This window comes from Dunckerocampus dactyliophorus, chromosome 20 (assembly GCF_027744805.1).
Source record: "Dunckerocampus dactyliophorus isolate RoL2022-P2 chromosome 20, RoL_Ddac_1.1, whole genome shotgun sequence".
In the NCBI taxonomy this organism is placed as follows: Eukaryota; Metazoa; Chordata; class Actinopteri; order Syngnathiformes; family Syngnathidae; genus Dunckerocampus; species Dunckerocampus dactyliophorus.
In genome coordinates this window covers 5,674,899-5,694,147 of record NC_072838.1, presented here as the reverse complement: position 1 = coordinate 5,694,147, position 19,249 = coordinate 5,674,899, and the positions used below count along the sequence as shown (strand labels likewise).

General features: G+C 42.0%; 2 protein-coding genes across 3 annotated transcripts; one reads left to right on the top strand and one right to left on the bottom strand.

Moving 5' to 3' along the window:
• Window positions 1-133: 133 nt before the first annotated feature.
• pex11b (peroxisomal biogenesis factor 11 beta) lies at window positions 134-3,231 on the top strand. The gene is made up of 4 exons (XM_054763241.1): window positions 134-388; window positions 1,028-1,143; window positions 1,227-1,428; window positions 1,760-3,231. Exons 1-4 carry the CDS (start codon window positions 333-335, stop codon window positions 2,172-2,174), a joined length of 789 nt encoding a protein of 262 aa, XP_054619216.1. The 5' UTR covers window positions 134-332; the 3' UTR covers window positions 2,175-3,231.
• Window positions 2,526-17,058, bottom strand: ilf2 (interleukin enhancer binding factor 2). 2 transcript variants are annotated; one of them, XM_054763240.1, is made up of 15 exons: window positions 16,928-17,058; window positions 16,454-16,513; window positions 13,347-13,389; window positions 11,186-11,290; window positions 11,008-11,085; window positions 9,608-9,710; window positions 8,247-8,312; window positions 8,028-8,144; window positions 7,882-7,960; window positions 7,718-7,805; window positions 4,875-4,936; window positions 4,692-4,806; window positions 2,976-3,066; window positions 2,728-2,887; window positions 2,526-2,659 (listed from the first exon to the last, which is right to left on the bottom strand). In XM_054763240.1, exons 1-14 carry the CDS (start codon window positions 16,930-16,932, stop codon window positions 2,736-2,738), a joined length of 1,164 nt encoding a protein of 387 aa, XP_054619215.1. In that variant the 5' UTR covers window positions 16,933-17,058; the 3' UTR covers window positions 2,526-2,659; window positions 2,728-2,735. The 2 variants fall into 2 exon arrangements, with proteins under 2 accessions (XP_054619215.1, XP_054619214.1); XM_054763239.1 differs by lacking the exons at window positions 2,526-2,659; window positions 2,728-2,887; window positions 2,976-3,066; ... (8 more) ...; window positions 11,186-11,290; window positions 13,347-13,389 and adding an exon at window positions 14,286-15,820 and having other exon boundaries at window positions 16,928-17,013.
• Window positions 17,059-19,249: the final 2,191 nt, after the last annotated feature.

Sequence of the window (19,249 nt, the reverse complement as noted above, 5' to 3'; positions counted from 1 at the left end):
TCCTTATGAACGCAGATCGACGTTAACTTAAAAAAAGAAAAGAAAAAAAAGACTGTAGTTCAGGCTCCCTGCCACAGGAGGCAGTAGAGGCGTTTAAAAGCTGCGAACGGTCCCTTTTAAGCATGTGAAGAAAGTAACATCAGCGGATCCGGAAAAGAAGGAGGAGGAGGGGAACGACATTTTAAAGAAACCATGTAGTGTTTGTGGTTTCACGCTCTTTGAAAAGTAATGCGTTACTTACTTGTTAACTTTCTGATCACGCGCCGACAGTTTTAACAGTTTGACGGCTTAAAGTTGAAATCGGCGAGCAACTGTGTCGAAGACCTGCCAGGATGGACTCCTGGCTTCGCTTCAACTCGCAGAGTCAAGCCAAGGAGAGGGTTATTCGGTATTGTATACTCTTACACTAGCATGTCTCCTACACAGTGGAGTTCATTCAAGAATGAATGTCAAATATATTAGCTCTACTTCCAGTGCTAGCTACCGTTAGAGATACTGTACTACAAATGCACAAAGAAGACATGGTGCCTTCTTCGTCACAGGGTGTCCACCTCAAACTTTGAAAACACTTGTCTCAATTCGCGCACTTCAGTGTAAGTGCGTCGCCGCTGAGAAATACGGCAAAATGCTATCAGTGCAGTGCCAGTACCCGGATGTTGCACTCGATGTTGCGGTCAAAATGAGGAGTGTGGGGTGATGGCACACTTACCACCCTCAATAGTCGCCATCTTGGTTACGTAGCGGAAGAGGAGGGACTGACCTGTGGCGGTAAGTGCGTAACGGCAGGGATGGATTTGGGACAGCACTACACTGTCGAACTTTGTACCCTCAGAAACTAAGTACACAGTCTGTGTTTCAAATGGGATACTTCTGTTAGTACACTTCAGTAAGTTTACTATTTATTAATAAGAGCATTATCTTAAAAAAAAAAAAAAAAAGCAATGAAGGACATATTGTTATTGAGTGGATTGAAAGCGTGTCAAATGTGAGTTTTTGTGATTGACAGGTGAGTGTTGTGCGTTCACAGGGCTGCTCAGTACGCCTGCACCCTGCTGGGCTACACGCTGCACAAAGGCGGGGCTGGAGCTCAGCTGAGCCAAACAGTTAGTCAGCTGGAAGCACAACTGAGCCTGACAAGAAAGCGTCAGTCATCCCCCTCGAGCAACTTTTGTTTGCACGTCCCAACATGGAAGATGCTGACTCGTTTGTGCTCGTGTCGTACACAGTGCTGCGCCTGGGGAACTCTGTGGAGGCCGTGGAAGCGGCAAAGAGGGCCATCCACCTGTCGGACGGCGTGCTGAGGCTCTGCCTCACCATCAGTCACCTCAACAGAGCCATGTACTTTGCCTGCGACAACGTCCTCTGGGCGGGGAAGATGGGCCTCATCTCCAAACTGGACCAGCAGAAGTGGAGCCAGAGATCCTTTAAGTGAGTACACCGTCTTCAACGCATCCATTAGTTCAACCCTGACCAAGAGCTATTAAAGCAGGGGTGTCCAAAGTGCAGCCCAGGGGCCATTTGTGGACTGTTGCTATTTTTTTATTGGCCCAGGGCACATTGTATTTTATATTGGGGTGCAAGCCACAAGGCCTGCTTGGTAGCGCACGTGCGCTAACCTAACAGGAAGTTAATTTATTTGATTAAGGCTTTTTATGAGTGTGTCCCTTATTTGCCATTCATGGGGGGGGTGTCTTGAAATAATAGCGTGGGCATGTACTGTATACAGTATACTTATTGAAGTATTCCATGTGTACCGCAGGTACTACTTGTTTGCGCTGATCCTCAACCTGACCCGAGACGTGTACGAGCTCCATCTCCTCATGGAACGCGAAGCGCACAACAGAGCAGCTAAATCTCCTCCCTCGCGTGACCCAAGCCCCACCCTGATCGCCCCGGACCTGTCCTCTCCCTCCTCACCCGCCGTGGCCGCCTCGCTGGCCCTGCCATACCTGACGGCGTGGCTGCACAGACGACTCCACCTGCTGGCGACGGTGCTGCACAGCAACCCGCCGCTGCTGCTGGACCTCATGAAGAACACGTGCGATATCTTCATCCCGCTGGACCGCCTGGGGATGTATCCCACCGGGAAGGGCTTTGTCGGCGCCTGCGGGCTGGCCTCCTCCATCTTTTCCATCCTCACCCTTCTCCACCCTTGGCTTAAACTCAAGCCGTGAAGACACCACAGCGAGCAAAGTTTGGACACCCCTTCTAATAGACAATCAGTTGATTTCACAGGTAACATGTTTAAGCCTTGGCAGAGGTCTCATCTCTCCTGTATTAATCCCTTTTTGGATATGCTTTTCATAGTTCCTGTAAAGCATCTTGTAGGACACCGAGGAAGCAGTAATGACTTAATGTTCACGCTAACAATGCAGCTACATGTTTGTTTTTTTAGCATGTCTGTGTGCATTTGTGAAAGTCATGACTGTAACATAATTTTAATGTTTTTAAACTACAATCAAAGTCACGCCTTATCTTTGACTGCATTTCGGTTTACGTGGGAGAATTATGACGAGACTTTGAAATAATAAAAAAAGTTTATTTCAGAACAAGACATTGAAATAAAATCTGACAAGTGTAAGCAATCTTTTCGTAACTCCACATGTGGTCTTGTGGGCGGGGCGTCCAGGTGAGAACTCCAATCAGTTTGAACGTTGAACTGTGAAAAGAGCAGAACTTTCAATGTAAGACGAGCACCAAAGAGACCTAACGTTCATCCATGCTCACCTTTCATGTCAATCCTGGGTCTCCATGCTGTCATCTTCTCCATCTCCTCCCTCTTCAAGAGCTTCATCCTCCTCTTCCTTCCTTTCCGGGGGCTTCTCATAGGCCTTTTCTGACGGGGTGACGATGATACCGTCCCATGTGGACATCTCGGTAGCCAGATCTGCAAGAAATAATGATCGGTCCATAAATACCAGGAAGAGAGGCACAGACAACGTTAGCAAAGGTTTCCCAGGAAAGGAGTGTCTTACAGCTTGCATCGCCCTCCAGGCCCAGGATCTTCCTGTAGCCCCCATGGGACAGGACCCTCACCAGCGTCTGAGCTGTGAAACACACCATGTCCTGCACAACACAAACACTGCTACGCTTAGGAAAGACACAGCATAGTGGAACAGGAGGGAGGAGCTGAAGTAAGATGAGATTGTTGCAGTGGTTTAGTATTTGTACAGCAAATTACGTTCACAGTACATTAGTGCTTGGAAGGGACTTGTGCAACACAGGTTTTCATCTGAAAACATTCTAAAAATAAAAAGTTATGACAAGACCTCTAAATTCGGTATTTTTTTTTTTTCTTATATAGGGTGATATGGCCCGATATTCATAGTACTTCCTCTATAAAGACCTCTATCAATGATGTATAGTGTACTAGAGTATTATGTTTATAGGGTGATATGACCCAATAGTCATCCAACTACATCTTTTTCTTCGCTGGGTGTCCCTAAAGCAGTGATTCTCAACTGGTGGGTCTTAAAATCCTGTGCTTTTATTCTGAAGGGATTTTTTCCCCCCATGCAGGGTGTGTATTAACACTCCTGTAGGGGGCCACATGTGCAGTCATTAAAGACCACCACCGAGTTTACTGCCATTAAGAGGAGTGCCAGGCCTGTCTCTTGTTGAGCCTTAGAAAGACCAAGTATTTTACACTCCTTATACAGCAGCTGCTTAAGTGGAATGTACATCTTTGGTGTCTACACTTCCAATGGAAATTAGCATTGAGCGAGGGCAAACCTCGCCCCATCTTGGCTTTGTGGATGAAAATCTATTGCTCCTGAAGTGGTCATTGAAAAGGGTTTTGTGTTATTTTTGCCCTAACTCAAATCCTTATTCGTGAAATATAAGACACTAGAGAAACTCAAAACCCTTCTGCAATTCGGGTGACCGCTCATCTGAAAGGGCTGATGGTGGGTCCCACAGCGCGGACCAGATGAGAACCCTTCGCCCCTTCATGCTTCAAATTTATCTTTACTCCATTATGGTTTTCTCCGATGTGTATTAACTAGTAAATCCTGCTGCTTGGTGGTTAAATGTGGCCTGTTATTAGTCAAAGAAATTGCATATCTAAGCTCGTTTCATGCTTCCCTAAGTGAAGCATTTTCACGCATAAAAATGGCTAAATGAAGTAAAATACAAATAGAAGGCATTCAGAAGACACATTCAAAGATGTGATATGTAGTATTCTACACTGGCCACTAGGTGGCAGTCCAAGACAATCACCATCAGGAAGTACTGAACAGAACAAGAAGTAAAACAAAAAGCTGTTTGCTAACATGTCTTATGTTTTATTTTCTCGTATGTCTACTATATTGGGTAATAATAGGAGAGTAAAGGTGTGTTATTCCATGTCTAGAGGTCTCTAATAATGTTAAAAAGTGTATTTTGAAGGGGGTAAACAGGTTTTCTATGCTCTAACTATGAAAACATTCCACTTATAAATAAGGAGTCCTACGTTACAGACGTTCACTGATCACGGTTGGGTGTGAAACCAATGAACTGTGATAAACAAGGGACTACTGGATTGTATTGTAAAGCTGTTGAAATCAACAAGGCGCTTGCTTTGACAGGACAGGAAACAGAGCATCAGGAAGGTGGATTGAAACCATGGATTCTCCGCACCGCTGAAGGCCCCATCACACTTTCGGGAGACTAACGTGAACGACTTTCATCGGGAGAAAAGATGGCGAGCTCACCTGCTGCTCCAGAGTCATGACGGTGTGCACCCGGTAGTTTCCACTCTCACACGGGTCAGTGATTCCCACCGAGCCGGGCAGGAAAAGGCCGGCGGCCAACATCTGCAGACAACGCCTTGGAAAGACTCCAATGTTAAACTTAATACGACAACACCACCACAGTCCGTGCAAGCGGGGGCTAACCTGTAGGCCACATTTAGAGACAGAGGCTGTCGGGATGGATTATTCATCACGGCTGAGTGACCCTGCAACACAAACGCCAACATGTACGTCACTGTGTGTGTGTGTGCGTGTGTGTGTGTATGATACTATTATTTTGAGTGCAAAAGGTAGAGAAGGCCAATCACTGAGGACAACTACTGTGCCTGCTGAAACCCACACACAGGACAACCTCGTCCCCGTGACACGCTGGTTACTCAATTGCACTGCAAGGTGGTCCTCATACTTAAACACTTGAGTCACTCACACATGCCGGACATCAAATACAGAATCAAAAATACAAGAATTCAAGGAAACTAGCAAAAAAAAGGAACAAATGCCACTACACTGCTTGGTTATTACTGTCACTTTCATAGGAACTGAGGCTTTAACATGCTGATGAGATACTGTAGCAGCCTGCCAGTTAGGCCTCCTATCAGTTTTCACTTCTGACCGTCTGCGAATGCAACGCGAGTCTCCTGTGTGTGTGTGTGTGTGTGTGTGTGTGTGTGTGTGTGTGTGCATGCGAAGGACGGCTGTGTGCAAAGATGACAGTTCAGTTTGCTGATGTTGTTTTGGCGTGGTTTGGATTGTTTTAGGACAAAATGTCATTTTTCATGCGACTACGGTAATTCAGGAAGTGAGCGACGCATAGCTTCAGGATGTCATCTTTACATCATAATGAAGCTCTGACCTTGACAGAGTCCAGTTCTTCACGTTTACGTTTTTGTGGCAAACCATCAGATCGACCGTCCAAGTTTGTGGCCAAGCCCCGCCCACATCCTATGGCACAGGCTAAAATCCTACGCAATTTGTCATTGGTTCCAGATTTGATTGTGACCAGTGAATATCCACAAAGTAGGATTCCTTCTGTATAAATCAAATATGTCAGAGCAGGGGTGTCCAAACTTTTTCCAGCGAGGGCCACATAGTGAAACATGGAAAGATGCAACTTTGCCACTTTGGTATTTTGTAAAGCAGCACGTGTCGTTACGCTAAGAAGCTACAGCGTATGCAGCTCAAGAAAAAACTGCATTTCACCTTTGTAATATAGCTGTAATAAAGGTGAAGGTTTTCCATAATATGAGTTTATTCTTCTAAAATTGGGACTTTTGTTCTTCATTCGATTATGACTGATATTTTGACTTTATTCCTGGAAAATTATAGCTGTTTCTTTCCAACTATTTCATTTCAGCTCTCTTGTCAATTTTCTTCCCGCAATTCTAACTTTCTATCTTTTAAAACAATAATGTGTTTTTTCTTTATTTCAACATTGTTGCTAAAATGACATTTTTCCTCATTTTACAAGTTTATTCTGATAAAATTGCAACTTTTTTCAAATTAAACTATTTTTTCCTCTTAATATTTTGACTTTACTCCGGTAAAATTTCTGCTGTTGATTTTTTTAAAATATAATTTCCCAAATATTCCAACTTCCATGATTTGACTATATTATTTTTAGTTTTACTATATATTTTGACTTTATTCCCATGTTATAAATTTTGCACCAACCTAAGTTTCCAAAAATTGCAACTTCATTTATTGTTTTTGACCTTTACAAACTTTTTCTTGAATATTTCAACTTCATGCTACTAAAATGACATTTTTCCTCATCCAATTACTTTATTCTTGACAAATTATGGCTTCTTTTCCTGCTAGATTACAACTCTTCTCTTGATATTTGGACTTTTGATTGATTTTCCCATTTTTGCTGCTGTTTTTTTTTTAAAGTTTCCTTGTTAAATTACATTTTTAGACTGTGCGGCGGGCCGATAAAAATCACAGCCGCGGGCTGCAAATGGCCCCCGGGCTGCACTTTGGACACCCCTGTGTTAGAGCATAGAAAACCTGTTTACAACCCTCTAATATGCTTTTTTTACGTCACTGTGGCCCTCTACACATGAAATAACACCCTTAGTCACCTTAACACTCCTATTACTCACTATAGTAGACATAAGATAAAATAAGACACAATGTAGACTCACATGTTAGCATTGGGAGTCACATCACAAGTACTTCCTGTGGTGGCTATTGTCTCATCAGTGGAATATTACTGACACCTAGTGGCCAGTGTAGAATACTACATATCACATCTTTGAATGAGTCTTCTGAATGCCTTCTATTTGTATTTTAAATCATTTGGCCATTTTATGCTTCAAAATGCTTCATTCTGGCCCAAAAAATATGCAAAATGTGTTTAAATATGCATTTTTTTAATACTAATAACAGGCCATATTCAGCCAGAAAACAGCGATGATTTATTACTTGATATTATTTTGAAAACCTGAGTGATATTTGTGCAAAGTGGCTAAGGGTTACTGTATCTGTGTGAACGCTTACTGAGGCGTAGCAAATATTCAACAAAACATCAAAAAATGGTGCGCGTCCACAGTGTTGCTCGCTACATTGTGAATTGCCTGGGAGATATCAGCAACATTGCATTTTAGCTCACCATCTCGGCTGTTTTTAACCACCTATTGCTTTGCTGTGTGTTGTTCTTTTGAGGTCATGAGTGTTCTAGTAGGTGGCTTTTGTGCCTCAGGTACACCATGCTTGAGTGCCATCTAGTGGCGCAAATGTGACATGACAAAATGATCATTGAAGAATAAACCAAATATGTTTTAGGAAAAAAAAAAAGAAGGTCGAAACGATCAACTTTTCACTTTTCTCTTTTCAATGACATTTCAAAATAAGACATTTTAGAGCTGTCATGATACCTTTAATCCGTGATATTTTTGCCCAAGGTTATGATGATATGTCCTACCAGCCCACGCCTAGTTGTACTGTAATAACACAATAAACAATAATAAACAGTGCCGAGGTCTCACCAGCAGGTCTAGAATCCAAGGTGTGAGAGGTTCAAAGCCAGGGAAGCGTAGCCTCAGGTCCTTCAGCAGGCGGATCAATACTTTAACCCTGAATACCAGGATATTTTGGTCACATTGAGGAGGGTGCGCTATTTTGGAAAAGGTGTAGGTGTTTTTTTCCTTACGTGGACTGAGAAGCGTTTTCCTCAAACCAGCGTGCATGGCGGATGGCAGCAAGGGCACTCTGCAGCACCTTGATGTCCACTGCAGACAAAACATCACGTAGTTAGCATGACGTGATTATAGCATTTATTTCTGTGTGTGCTTGTACAGTGTAGCTCAGGGTCCAGCTTGCGCAGGTTGGGAGGAACGGTGGTGATGAGGATCTTGACAGTTGCATCCGCTGAGCTGATCTCAAAGCCCGTCTCATTGGTCAGCATGGACAGCACTGACACACACACACATATATAGAAGAGCATGGTTTGCGGAGATGCACAGCATTGGTACTATCAACTGTATTACACATGCAAATAAGGGTGCTGAGTGGTACCTTCAGTGGGGTCCTGGGTGCGAAGAGTCTCCACGACTTTGTTGCCCAGAGCAGCGACTGCCTCCACTGAAACACAACACGCAGGGACATACTTCAAAAGGTGGCATCCTTCAAAGTTGTTGTGTTTGTTTTAAAGGGTCACTGACATGATTGATCAACTTGGCTTAAACATGTTATATATTGTTTGGAATGATGTATTGTTGGATTTGTGAAAGCGAACAGTAAATTCACTTGGCACCGCCCATGACGAAGGAGCTCACAGCTCAGCCTGGTTTCCTGAAGTGATGTCATTGGGGTGACACCTCTCAGCTCAAGCAGAGTAAACAAACGCTTCTGGAGGAAGATCATCGACTTGGTTCAGCATATTTTTCATCGAAATAGCAGTCATGCCAAATGTTGTGTTGCTGCTGGATGTTCACAGCATCCAAGTGATACTGGAAGTTTGTTTTCTTTTCCAAAAGAGGAAGGTTAAGGACAACAATGAACGCCCACCTCAAGTTCTGTTCTGTGCAGTGATCATTTCACTTGTGACTGCTTCGAAGGAACACCTTTACAAGAAGCTTTTGGCTTGAAAGTACAGTATAAACGCATTTTTAATGGATGCTATTCCGCCGGTACACGGGAAAAAACAAGAACGACCACTACGTCGATGTTGGCACAAGAGAGTCAGTCATGTCTTGTTTTCATTATGTCTTCTAAACACTGCTCCACAATAGCGACAAGGCTGCAAAGCATTATACATGCTATATAAACATCTTTTGACAGCGATGTGTTTACTGTGTGGGGGTGGGCGGCAGCCACATAGACAATCAAACAGGCAATAACGACCCCTTTAAGCCCATTAAGCAATAACTGTAGAATAAGCAACTCCAGAGTAATTTAAACTCACCATTCTGTGTTTTGAAGGCGACCAATCATCTCCATGTCTTAAGGCTAAAAGTCCATATTCTGCAAGTTCTCTATTTCATCTCCAAATGTTCCTCCCCGAAAACTATTGACACATCGCTCAAATCTTCGGCATAATCACTAAACATCCTCCGTCTCGTACGCCGCTAATTTTGATCATTTTTGTCGAATTTACCGTTCGCTTTTAAAAATCAAACAATGTGGAACATAATTATAAAAAATATAGAACTTCTTTAAGCAAAGCTGATGAACGAAACCCTTAAAGTACTTGATTTCAAACATGCTAAAAGTTGCATTGAAGTGCATCACACCCGGTTCCGCCCTCCCGATGAAAGATGAGCTTTGCTTGACACGTTCATGAAATGTGATTATTACTGTGTTTGCAGTTAGGAAGATACAGTATAGGTGTGCGTTGCATCATACAGCTGCCATTAACGCAGACTGCAAACACTCACGTGTGGGAAGAATCTTGAGGATGACGACCAAGTCGGCAACATTGTGTCCAGTTGTCATGGTACCCTTCTTGTAGGAGCCCACCTGACGCACCTCCTCAATTTGCTGCAAACACACACATTTGAGTGTTAGTACTGTATGTGCCTGGATTGGACCACATCACAATCCACATGTTCACAACAAGAATATTAAGATGACAAACGTTTGTCAGTTGATTGACAGCTTTATACGCACACAATTTCATGCCTGTCCTGTCAGAACGCCCAACTCTGCTGATTTGAGCTTGAATTTCATTAATTTGGAGGCACCACACATTCAAGATTCAGAGAGATTCAAGATAATAAAAAAAAAAAAACACTCTGGAAAAAAACAAAACGTCATTTCATCATCATTTCTAAGTATGTGATATTACAGGTAAAAAGTACAGCATACATGTATCACAGTTAAAAAAGGTCACAATTTTTACGTGTTTGTGCTTCGCTGATGATGTTTCCTCCTCAAGCACTGATACTTTGCACTTTAGCGGTCCTTGAATGCATCATGGGTTTCCAAAGTGCGGCACGCAGCTGTTTTTTTTATTTTTTTATTGGCCCGCTGTACATTCTACAGAATGTCAAATAGAATTTGACAAGAAAACTAAAGAAAACCCCAACAATGCTAAAAAATTGAAAAAATCAGCAGTAATTTTACAGAAATAAAGCAAAAATATTAAGAGAAAAAAGTCATAAGGAGTGGAAGAAAAGGCTGAGAGAAAGGCCTTTCAAGTTAATTAAGGCATTTGTTGTTCAAGCCTGTGAAAACGACCCTAATGTTGACATTATTACCGACAGTAGATTTAAATGTTTAAAAAAAAAAAAAATTCCTGCCACAGCAGGCAATAATTCCACGACACAGCAGCGGTAGTCTGCCTCCCATACAGCCCACCACCACAGCTTCACAAAATCCAAGGGGAAACCCTGTGTGTTGCTTTACAAAATTTCCTTTCATGTAGCCCTTTATAGCCCTTGCTGGAAAAAGTTTGGACACCCCTGAGCTAATATGATGGTACGTGGCGTGAGGCATATTTAGTGCTTAAATCTGGATTGTGCTGGTTAGCCTCTGTCGCAACTGGCTAGTGGCCCACGGGGAGGGGTGGGTGGGGCTCATTTTAATAGGCCATAGTCACCTATGAAACAATGAGAATTTATGAATACATTTTTGTATTCACTGCAATAGGGTGAGGGAGCGATGTTCGACCCACGATGTAGCGAGGGCAGACTGTGCACGGTTTTTGGTGCGTTTCATATTTAAGTGCTAGCTAAATTTCAGCATCTTTATACGTCTGTACACTGACGACCACACACAAGACCACACCTAAATGAATGTGAGGTATGCTAATGACATTGGCTGAAAAAGGACTCACCACTTCAAAGGTGCCAGGTGCAACAATCAGGTTATCAATGACATTGTTGATCTTGGTCACCAGGGACAAGATGGAAGACTAAAATGCAGAAACCGACCATTAAAACAAGGCTCCCATCACGCAGGTGGACTACATCATAAAAAGTGATTGGCTATGACCAGCTTGCATCTGTACTGACCTGCTCTGAAGGCGTTGGGCTCAGGTCTTGATTTCTCTTCAGCAGACACTCGCTGAACAAACTCTCATCCGGCGCAGGCTTCACTCTGGGGAAGGCCATCTCACACTGAGGAGAACAACAGTCACTGTGTTTACATGCACTAATAAAAAAACAAAAACTATGGCATGAAAGCAGTCTTTAAAAATGCATGCAACACTTTCATGAGATTGTGTTGGACTTTTTTTTATTTATTTTTTTTTAAATAAAAACATAGGTAGGAGTGGGAATCTCTGGCCACCTCACAATTACGATTCGGAGGCCTGCGATACGATGATAAAACGATTATCGAGGCGTCTCGATGCATCTTTTTTTTAATCAATAGTTTGTCAATTTTTTCAAGTATAATTTTATTCTTTATATAATTTATTTTTACTCGCTGTGTACTACTAAAACAAAAGCATATTTAGAATGACCCACAATTAAACATGAAACAGATTAATTGCCCGCAGCTCTTTGACATTTCTAATAACAGAATATAGATAAAGAAAAGCAGCTCCATGGGAACTCGCTGACACCAGAGTAAACATATCAGGTAAGTTTACATTTATGTAAGTTTAAGAGTAGGCGTACTCGATCAACACCGGTCGCTTTTTTTTCCTCTGAGCTACTTTGACACCCGCAAATTCCCTCCACATCTGACAGCCAACCAAAACCGTAGGAGCCTCGTACAATTTGCCGCCTTTTGGGCACACCTGCTTTTGCGGCTCTTTGTTGGAGATCGGCGCAAGGGGTCAGCTCTCTTTGCCTTTGACGGCATCCTGTCGCAGGTGACCGATGGTGGTTGAGAGGAGAGGGTTTTTTTGTTGTGGCTGGAGCTGATTGATGTGTTACGATCAGCCTTAAAGGAAAACTGTATTTTGCCCACCATCCACAATCCATTTGTGAGACATGAACACACGTCTTTTTCTTTTCTGTGTGTTCTAAAGATATAAAAAAAACGATAAAGAGACAGCTCATTACCGCACATAATGGGACAGAACCTGCCTACAAAGCCCGCTATTAAAACACCTCCAACAGGGTTTTATATCCATGCTGTGAGCATGTAGTAACAGTATTACAGTATTTTGGACCTCCTTCCTGGGTGCATTGATTTCACATAGCAACATAGAGTTTTCCAAACTCCAAAATAAAAACACAGCAGCCGCTCCGATAGTCTGTAGTCGCCTGAGGTGCTGAGAGCACGTTGTGTGGCGAAGCTCGCCGCTACTTGGCGTGGTGTGGCAGGGTGTCAATGTGCTAGTAACAGTTCAATTGACGTAACAACGTTAATAATAATGTTGCTGTAGCTTAGTTCATATGCACATCACATTATATGTAAATGGGGCGTTGTTGGTACTTTTGAGTTTTTTCCAGAAGGCTTTATAGGCGGACTGTGTGTGAATGTGTTTCCCCATCACATGCATTCTCAGCTCTGTCTTTTTATACGTTTAGAATGCACTAAAAAGAGAGACGTGTTCATGTCTCATGTAAGGAGTGTAGATGTTGGGCAATTTTTTAAAGTGCAATTTTCCTTTAACAATCCACATTGGTGCAGCTGGAGGATTGTTTTTGGAGGCCCCCTACACTTGTTGTGCCGGTGAGGCTTTAGCTGGCACCTCCGGCTTTCGCAGACACTGGACTGAGGGCTGCATGCCTAAAGAGCGGTGAGGGTACGGGTGTGTTCAGGGGTCAAAATGCGTTTCTGTTGATGTGACAATGCGTTTATCTTTCCTAATATTTTCCGCGTCAACCGGCAGAGTCCGAAAGATTGACAGGTCGATCCTCATCAAGGGGTTGGCGACCCCCGCCATAGAGTCTTATTCATTTGCACATCAGACGATAAATGCCCCCAAAGATGTAGACTTTCCATGGTACGTCAACATGTTTTAATATATTTGAGCAAACTCAAGGCACACCCACCAAAAAAATGTATGAATGGCAACAGGAGGATGCACATGTTCATTATGTGCCTTTTGCCATACATACATGAACAGAGATACTTTATTTCTATTAAATACATTTTGCACCAGTTAGTGCGACTTGATAAGATGTGCCATGGCACAGTGGTCCCAATGGGACAAGGAAACCCTCACATTCTACGGCATTGCAGTGTAAAACACACACACCCACACGTTTTACTCACCACATAAAAGTCGAATGGGATGTGTGGCACAAATGGGCGATACCTAAAAAGAAACAAACAAGCAGTGTTACTATGCCTTCTGTTACGATAGAAACAATACAACACTTGATGTTTAACAACACGTCAACTATTATCAAATTATATCAAAGTTACACAGCAATGCCTCATTTCTTGCAGTTAATTGGTTCCGGACCCGATCATGGTAAGTGAATTAGGAAAAGTGAAGTAGGATTCCTTATTTATAATTGGAATATTTTCATCATTGGAGCATAAAAAAAACCTGCTTACCACCTTCTACATGTGGTTTTTACCATTATTAGAGTCCTCTAGACATGAAATAACACTCTGATAGTCACCTTTACACTCGTATTACCCAATATAGTAGGCATAATAAAAGAAAATAAGCCATTTAAGACATAAATAACATTCGCATTCGTGTGCGTTGCTGTGGAGTTTTAGCATAGCGTGGATTACAGCCACAACAGCAGCCCGTGTTAGGGATCACTGTGCCTGTTGTGACAGCAGTCAAACCTGCAATAAAATCCTGTTGTTCCAGCGAACAAGCCTGGTGCTTGTGCATCTCACCCAACATTACAGTAACGACACCTAGTGACCAGTGTACAATACTACATATCATCACAACATTCACTGAGCCTTCTGAATATGAAATATTCATTATATTCAAGTATCGGCATACGCCGATACCATGCTTTTTCCACAGAAATCAACATACTGATGGGTGGCCCATCTATCCGAGCACCCCTAACACATACAGTACATACATATATGCTTTTTATATATATATATATATATATATATATATGCGTGTTGTATTTTAGTGTGCATTTCTTTAGTCTTTTCATACAGCATGTGCACATTTTTCATTTCGCACAATAAAAGAAAGGCAAGAAAGGTTGCAGTCGTTTATTTACAGCACCAAAACAAAAAAGCAGAAAATATATGAAATATATGCCAAAGTAGTAGTACAGCAAAAGGTAGTACATACTAAAGCAGTTTGTTCAAGGGTGAAGGAACTTTGTGACCACTCTTCTGACTCTCTTTCCCTCTGCCTCGTTGCAGTCGGTCAGGTTATCGCTGCACTGTGTGGAAGGCTGGACTTCCTGGTCACTTTGCATGGCGCTCAGCACAACGTGTTCATCTATGGTCTCTTTACTGGCCTCACAGTAGTTGTGGAGAACAAAGCAAGCATAAATCACATACGGAAGATCATTTAAGTTGATGTCCATAGCCCTTTTCAGGGCTGCAAATCTAGCTTTCAGTCGACCAAAAGCACACTCGATGACCATGCGGGCCTTACGCAAACATAACCCAAAGTACTGCTCTTGAGGTGTGGAGCCACCGTTGGAATACTCCTTCATCAGGTTAGGCAATAGTGGATAGGCTGAGTCGGCCAACAGAAATATGGGTATGGGGTCCTCGTCCTCCACTAGCTGCCTTTTCAAGGGTGGGATCTTGCCGGTTTTGAAAAAGGAGTTTAGCTGCGAGTTGGCAAACACTTGCCCGTCGTGCGTACGGCCAGGCCACTTTATAACTACATCCATGAATCGGTATTTGTAGTCACACACAGCTTGTACATTTAGTGAATGTTTCCCCTTGCTGTTGATGTACTCCATGGATTTGGAAGATGGCTGTCTGATTTCAATATGAGTCCCATCGATCGCTCCCAAACATTGTGGCATGCCGTGTACACGACAAAAGCCCGAAACAAGCTCTTCTGCCTCGTGCTCAGCGAAAGGTAGCTTGATGTATTTTGGACCGAGGTGGAGAGCGATGGCTTTGCATGTCTGTCTTACCACAACGGATACAGCCTGTCGCGACAGTCCGAAGGAGTTAGCCGTCTTCCGAAGACTTTCCTCGTCATTCAAATAATACAGCGTGCATGCGACCTTTTTTAATGGCCCAATTGCTTCTCTCATGTTCGTCGTTTGGCCTTCGATGTGAGGACGAAGTTCTTCACTCAGGGCCAAAAGAGAAGCTTTGGACATGCGAAAATTCGCTCTCCAGTCATCGTCCACGACGACGCCATCCACAAAGTTTTCCCACCAGCTGCTAGTTCTTCCAGGTCTCACCCAAAACCTTCTTCTGGTGGCCCTTCTTGTTGGACACCGCGGCGGGTTTGAAAGAATCCGACACATGTGATTGTGTATGCGTCTCTGCTCCATGCGTAGTTCATAGAGGGCGGTGAGGTTTTGTTGCAATATTGCTAACAGCGCCAACTGCAGCACAAACAAAGCTCTGAAGTCCGCCATTGCTGCTGTTGTTGTTGTTTCACCAGCGGAGCTCGTTGTTCTTCTGGTCACGTGACGGGTAGCGTTGGGTGGGTGACGTTGTCGTATTGCCTGTCTACACGGCAACTGCAAGCCGGCGTTTTCAGATTTTCCCCACTCTGGAAGCCGTGCTCAAAAAATACTGTTTCAGGTCACCAAGTACGCCGTTCCCGTGTGGAAGAGAGGCTGAAATGACAAAATACTTTGCCGTTTTGACCTGAAAACATTTCCATGTGGACAGGCCCTAAATGTCTCGCGGATGTGTGAATAGGTGACGTCAAGGATTCAGTGTTGAGTGTTAGTGTCGTCACAATAGTAGCCCATGTTATTTTAATGCCGATGATTATTATTATTATGTTATTATTAATACAATAACAAAAGCCTGTGGTTGAGGATCAAGTCTGTTGTGTGTTACTAGTGACACCCAGTGGCCAGTGTAATGCAGTTCATCAATGCCTTGTATTGCCTTTCACTGTATTTGTATTTTAGTTCATTCAGAACATTTTTACACTTGAAAATGCTTAATTTAGGCCAAGAATACGGAAAATTTGCTTAAATATACACTGTCTGGACTAAACATAGGCCGTAGTCAAACACGAAAGACCGGGACAGCGTGAGGGATAGACGCTCGAAACCGCGAGGTAGCGAGGGAGGATTATAGAGCATTTTCGATCCATGATGAAATTTTCCCCAAAAGACCAGTATTACTTTCTGACTGCTGTATAAAACTGGATCTATGGCGGGTGTTGTGACTGTGGGTTTGGATTGAGCAAAAAAGTGCAATCGGTACTAGCATAGCAGCTAGGTGGTTCAACTCACCCCTGGACCAGTCCTCCACGGGACCCAAAGCGGCCTCCTCGACCCCTGCCGCGGTCCCCTCTGAACACAAAAACATGATACAGGATATGAAATGGCTGTAAAATACCAAACGTGTGTGTATTCGTTCATTCATTCAATCATTCATTCATTCATTCATTCATTCATTCATTCATTCAAGCAGCGCTCTCTAACAAGGTAACACAAAGGCTAACATATTAGCTTTAGCACCATCTTCACATGGCATATAGAAGTGTTCAGATTAAGACATTTATTATTTACACTATGTCGAAAAAATCTAACAATCATTATCGAAAAACATAACTTAGCTTCAGATTAGGCTATGCTAGGCCTAGCCACCGTACCGTCTCTGCGACTGACGAGAACAATAGATGTCTTAAAGAAAAAAAACTTGTCTGGGGCCAGCAGCTATAATAAAATTAAATAGTCAATCTATATATTCAATATCTGACTTACCTCATTGCGTACGACGTTTTGGTAATGGAAAGAAAAAAAAGACAGGAGAATTGATCGGCGTTGCCAACTGAGCTACTGCGGCTTCCTTCTACGTCTTGCTCTGGTGTTTTACCGAGATCGGAAAGCGAAATGTGGTGTAATAATTACTGCCACCGTCTGGTGGGGGGTGATAGTACACCGCCTTCAAATGCGTTAAAACACTCGCACTGAAAAAAAACAATCAGTATTTCTGATTATGATATGAGAATTGATACAATCAATTATAATTTATTTTGACCAAATTGTGAATTTTGTGTCAAAAATTTATTGCATTGTGTTTTTTATTGCAGCTATTTTAACATTTTACAGCCTTCTCAGTTTCTCACATCCAGCTCTGCATCACACCATGCATCAACAGCCTCTGTTGATTAATATTTCATCCACCATGATAGTGAATGTGTGACGTTTTATGTAGGATTGAAGTGGGTGGGTGGCTTGTGTCCCCCTAAAAAGTTTTTTCTGTGTAACAAATTAGTATGCAGTTAACACAAACCAGAGACAACTCACTCTCCCTTTGCCCTAGGATGAACCACTCACTGCCTACAATACTTTCACTTTCCCTCGATGTCCATTGCATGAGGATGAACACGCATCGTGATCCCCATGAACTTAATCCGTGAACTCGATTCAAGAAACAACCAAGTTGCAATTACATTGGGACACAAACATATAAAGAAGGGACAGTTCCGTTTGTTTTGGGGGTTTTGGGACCCCCAAATTGTAGAAAAAATGTAAATTACATTGTAGAATGAATCTTTCTGTGAAATCCAATAGCGCTCAAGAAGAGGTCAACTTGAAGGTTTTCACCCTCTCCACCTCAGTCTCCTTTCCCCCTCATTTTTGCTGTTGTTACTTTCCAATTATTTCAACTTTGTTCTTAAATAATCTTTGTATATTTTCTTCTCCTCATATTATGACTTTATTCCTATAATATTTATTTGACATTTTCCCAAACTTAATTTTCCAAAAATGATGACTTTATTTTGTTTTGTTTGCTTCTCTTAATATAAATTATTATTATTATTATTATTATTTAAAACATAATAATTATTATTTGTTTGTATATAAACTCTATGCAACTAAAATTACATTACTTTTCCTCATAATATTATGAGTTTATTGTCATAAATTGTGACTTTTTTCTGGTTAGAATACAACTTTTTTCTCTTAATATTTAGACTGTAATTTTCCAATTATTTCAACATTCTTCTTGTAAATTATCTTCTAGTCATTATGACTTTACTCTCATAAGATTTTGACTTTATTTTAGTAGCATTATCACGTTTTCCACAACCTCATTTTCTAAAAAATTACAGCTTTGTTTGTTGTTTTGTTTGTTTTTCATGATATCAAAATATAATGATAATATTAAAAAAATAACATCTTTCAAAAATGTCAATGTCAATGAATCCGTCCAAAAAAGCCAAAAATCTTAACACAAAACAAGTTTTTATATTTTTACAATGATAGTTTTACTTGCATAAAACGATTCTAAATGCATAGAAATGATGATTGAAAGAGATAAATGAACATTTAAGCTTACTTTTACCTTCACTGAAGACGTGACTGTTTTCAAAGACATGATGTGGCAGTGAGATCAGCGCGGACACCATCTCCCTGTTTTGTTATGAGTTATTTCTCGATTTCAATAGCGTTTCTCACCTCACGTCCCTGCTTTTCTTTTGATCACGGCTGCAAAATACGCCAAAATGGAGCCAAAGAAAGTTGCAGGTGGCTGCATTTTGATAAAGAAGGTGAGAAACACTATTGAATTCAAGAAAAAAAAACTCATAGCAAAACACCAAGGTGTTGATCTCGCTGCCACATCATGTTTTTGGCAACAAGTGTGTGAAGAAGTGAGTCTAGAGTATGTCTTATTTATGTCGTATATCTCTTATTTTCTGTTATTATGAGTTTAAAGGTGACAATACTCGTGTAGAGGGCTCTAATAATGTTAAAAAGCGTATTTAGAAGGTTGCAAACAGGTCTTCTATGCTCCAACGACAAAAGTATCCCATTTATAAATAAGGAATCCTACTTTTCAGACATTCACTCATCATGGTTGGGTCTGGAACCAATTAGCAGCCATAAGTAAGGGATTACTGTCATAGTCGGGTGTACCTAAACTTTTGTCCACATGGCATAGACCCCACCACCCACTGGACGTTACTGGATGCGTCCTTTGTAATGCATAAAACTACACGCCTCTGTGCGTTGACCTGCCTAAAAAAAGGCATGTGCAGGCTTCAGGGCAGGTGGGTGTGCCTTGTTCATTCATTAAGT

Bases quoted from the DNA above. Each gene is read 5' to 3' on its own strand.
- pex11b (XM_054763241.1), top strand. From the start codon at position 333: ATGGACTCCTGGCTTCGCTTCAACTCGCAGAGTCAAGCCAAGGAGAGG. The intron at 1,144-1,226 runs GTCAGTCATCCC...TGTCGTACACAG, and splicing joins ACTGAGCCTGACAAGAAAGC to TGCTGCGCCTGGGGAACTCT. The intron at 1,429-1,759 runs GTGAGTACACCG...TGTGTACCGCAG, and splicing joins TGGAGCCAGAGATCCTTTAA to GTACTACTTGTTTGCGCTGA.
- ilf2 (XM_054763239.1), bottom strand. From the start codon at position 15,616: ATGGCGGACTTCAGAGCTTTGTTTGTGCTGCAGTTGGCGCTGTTAGCA.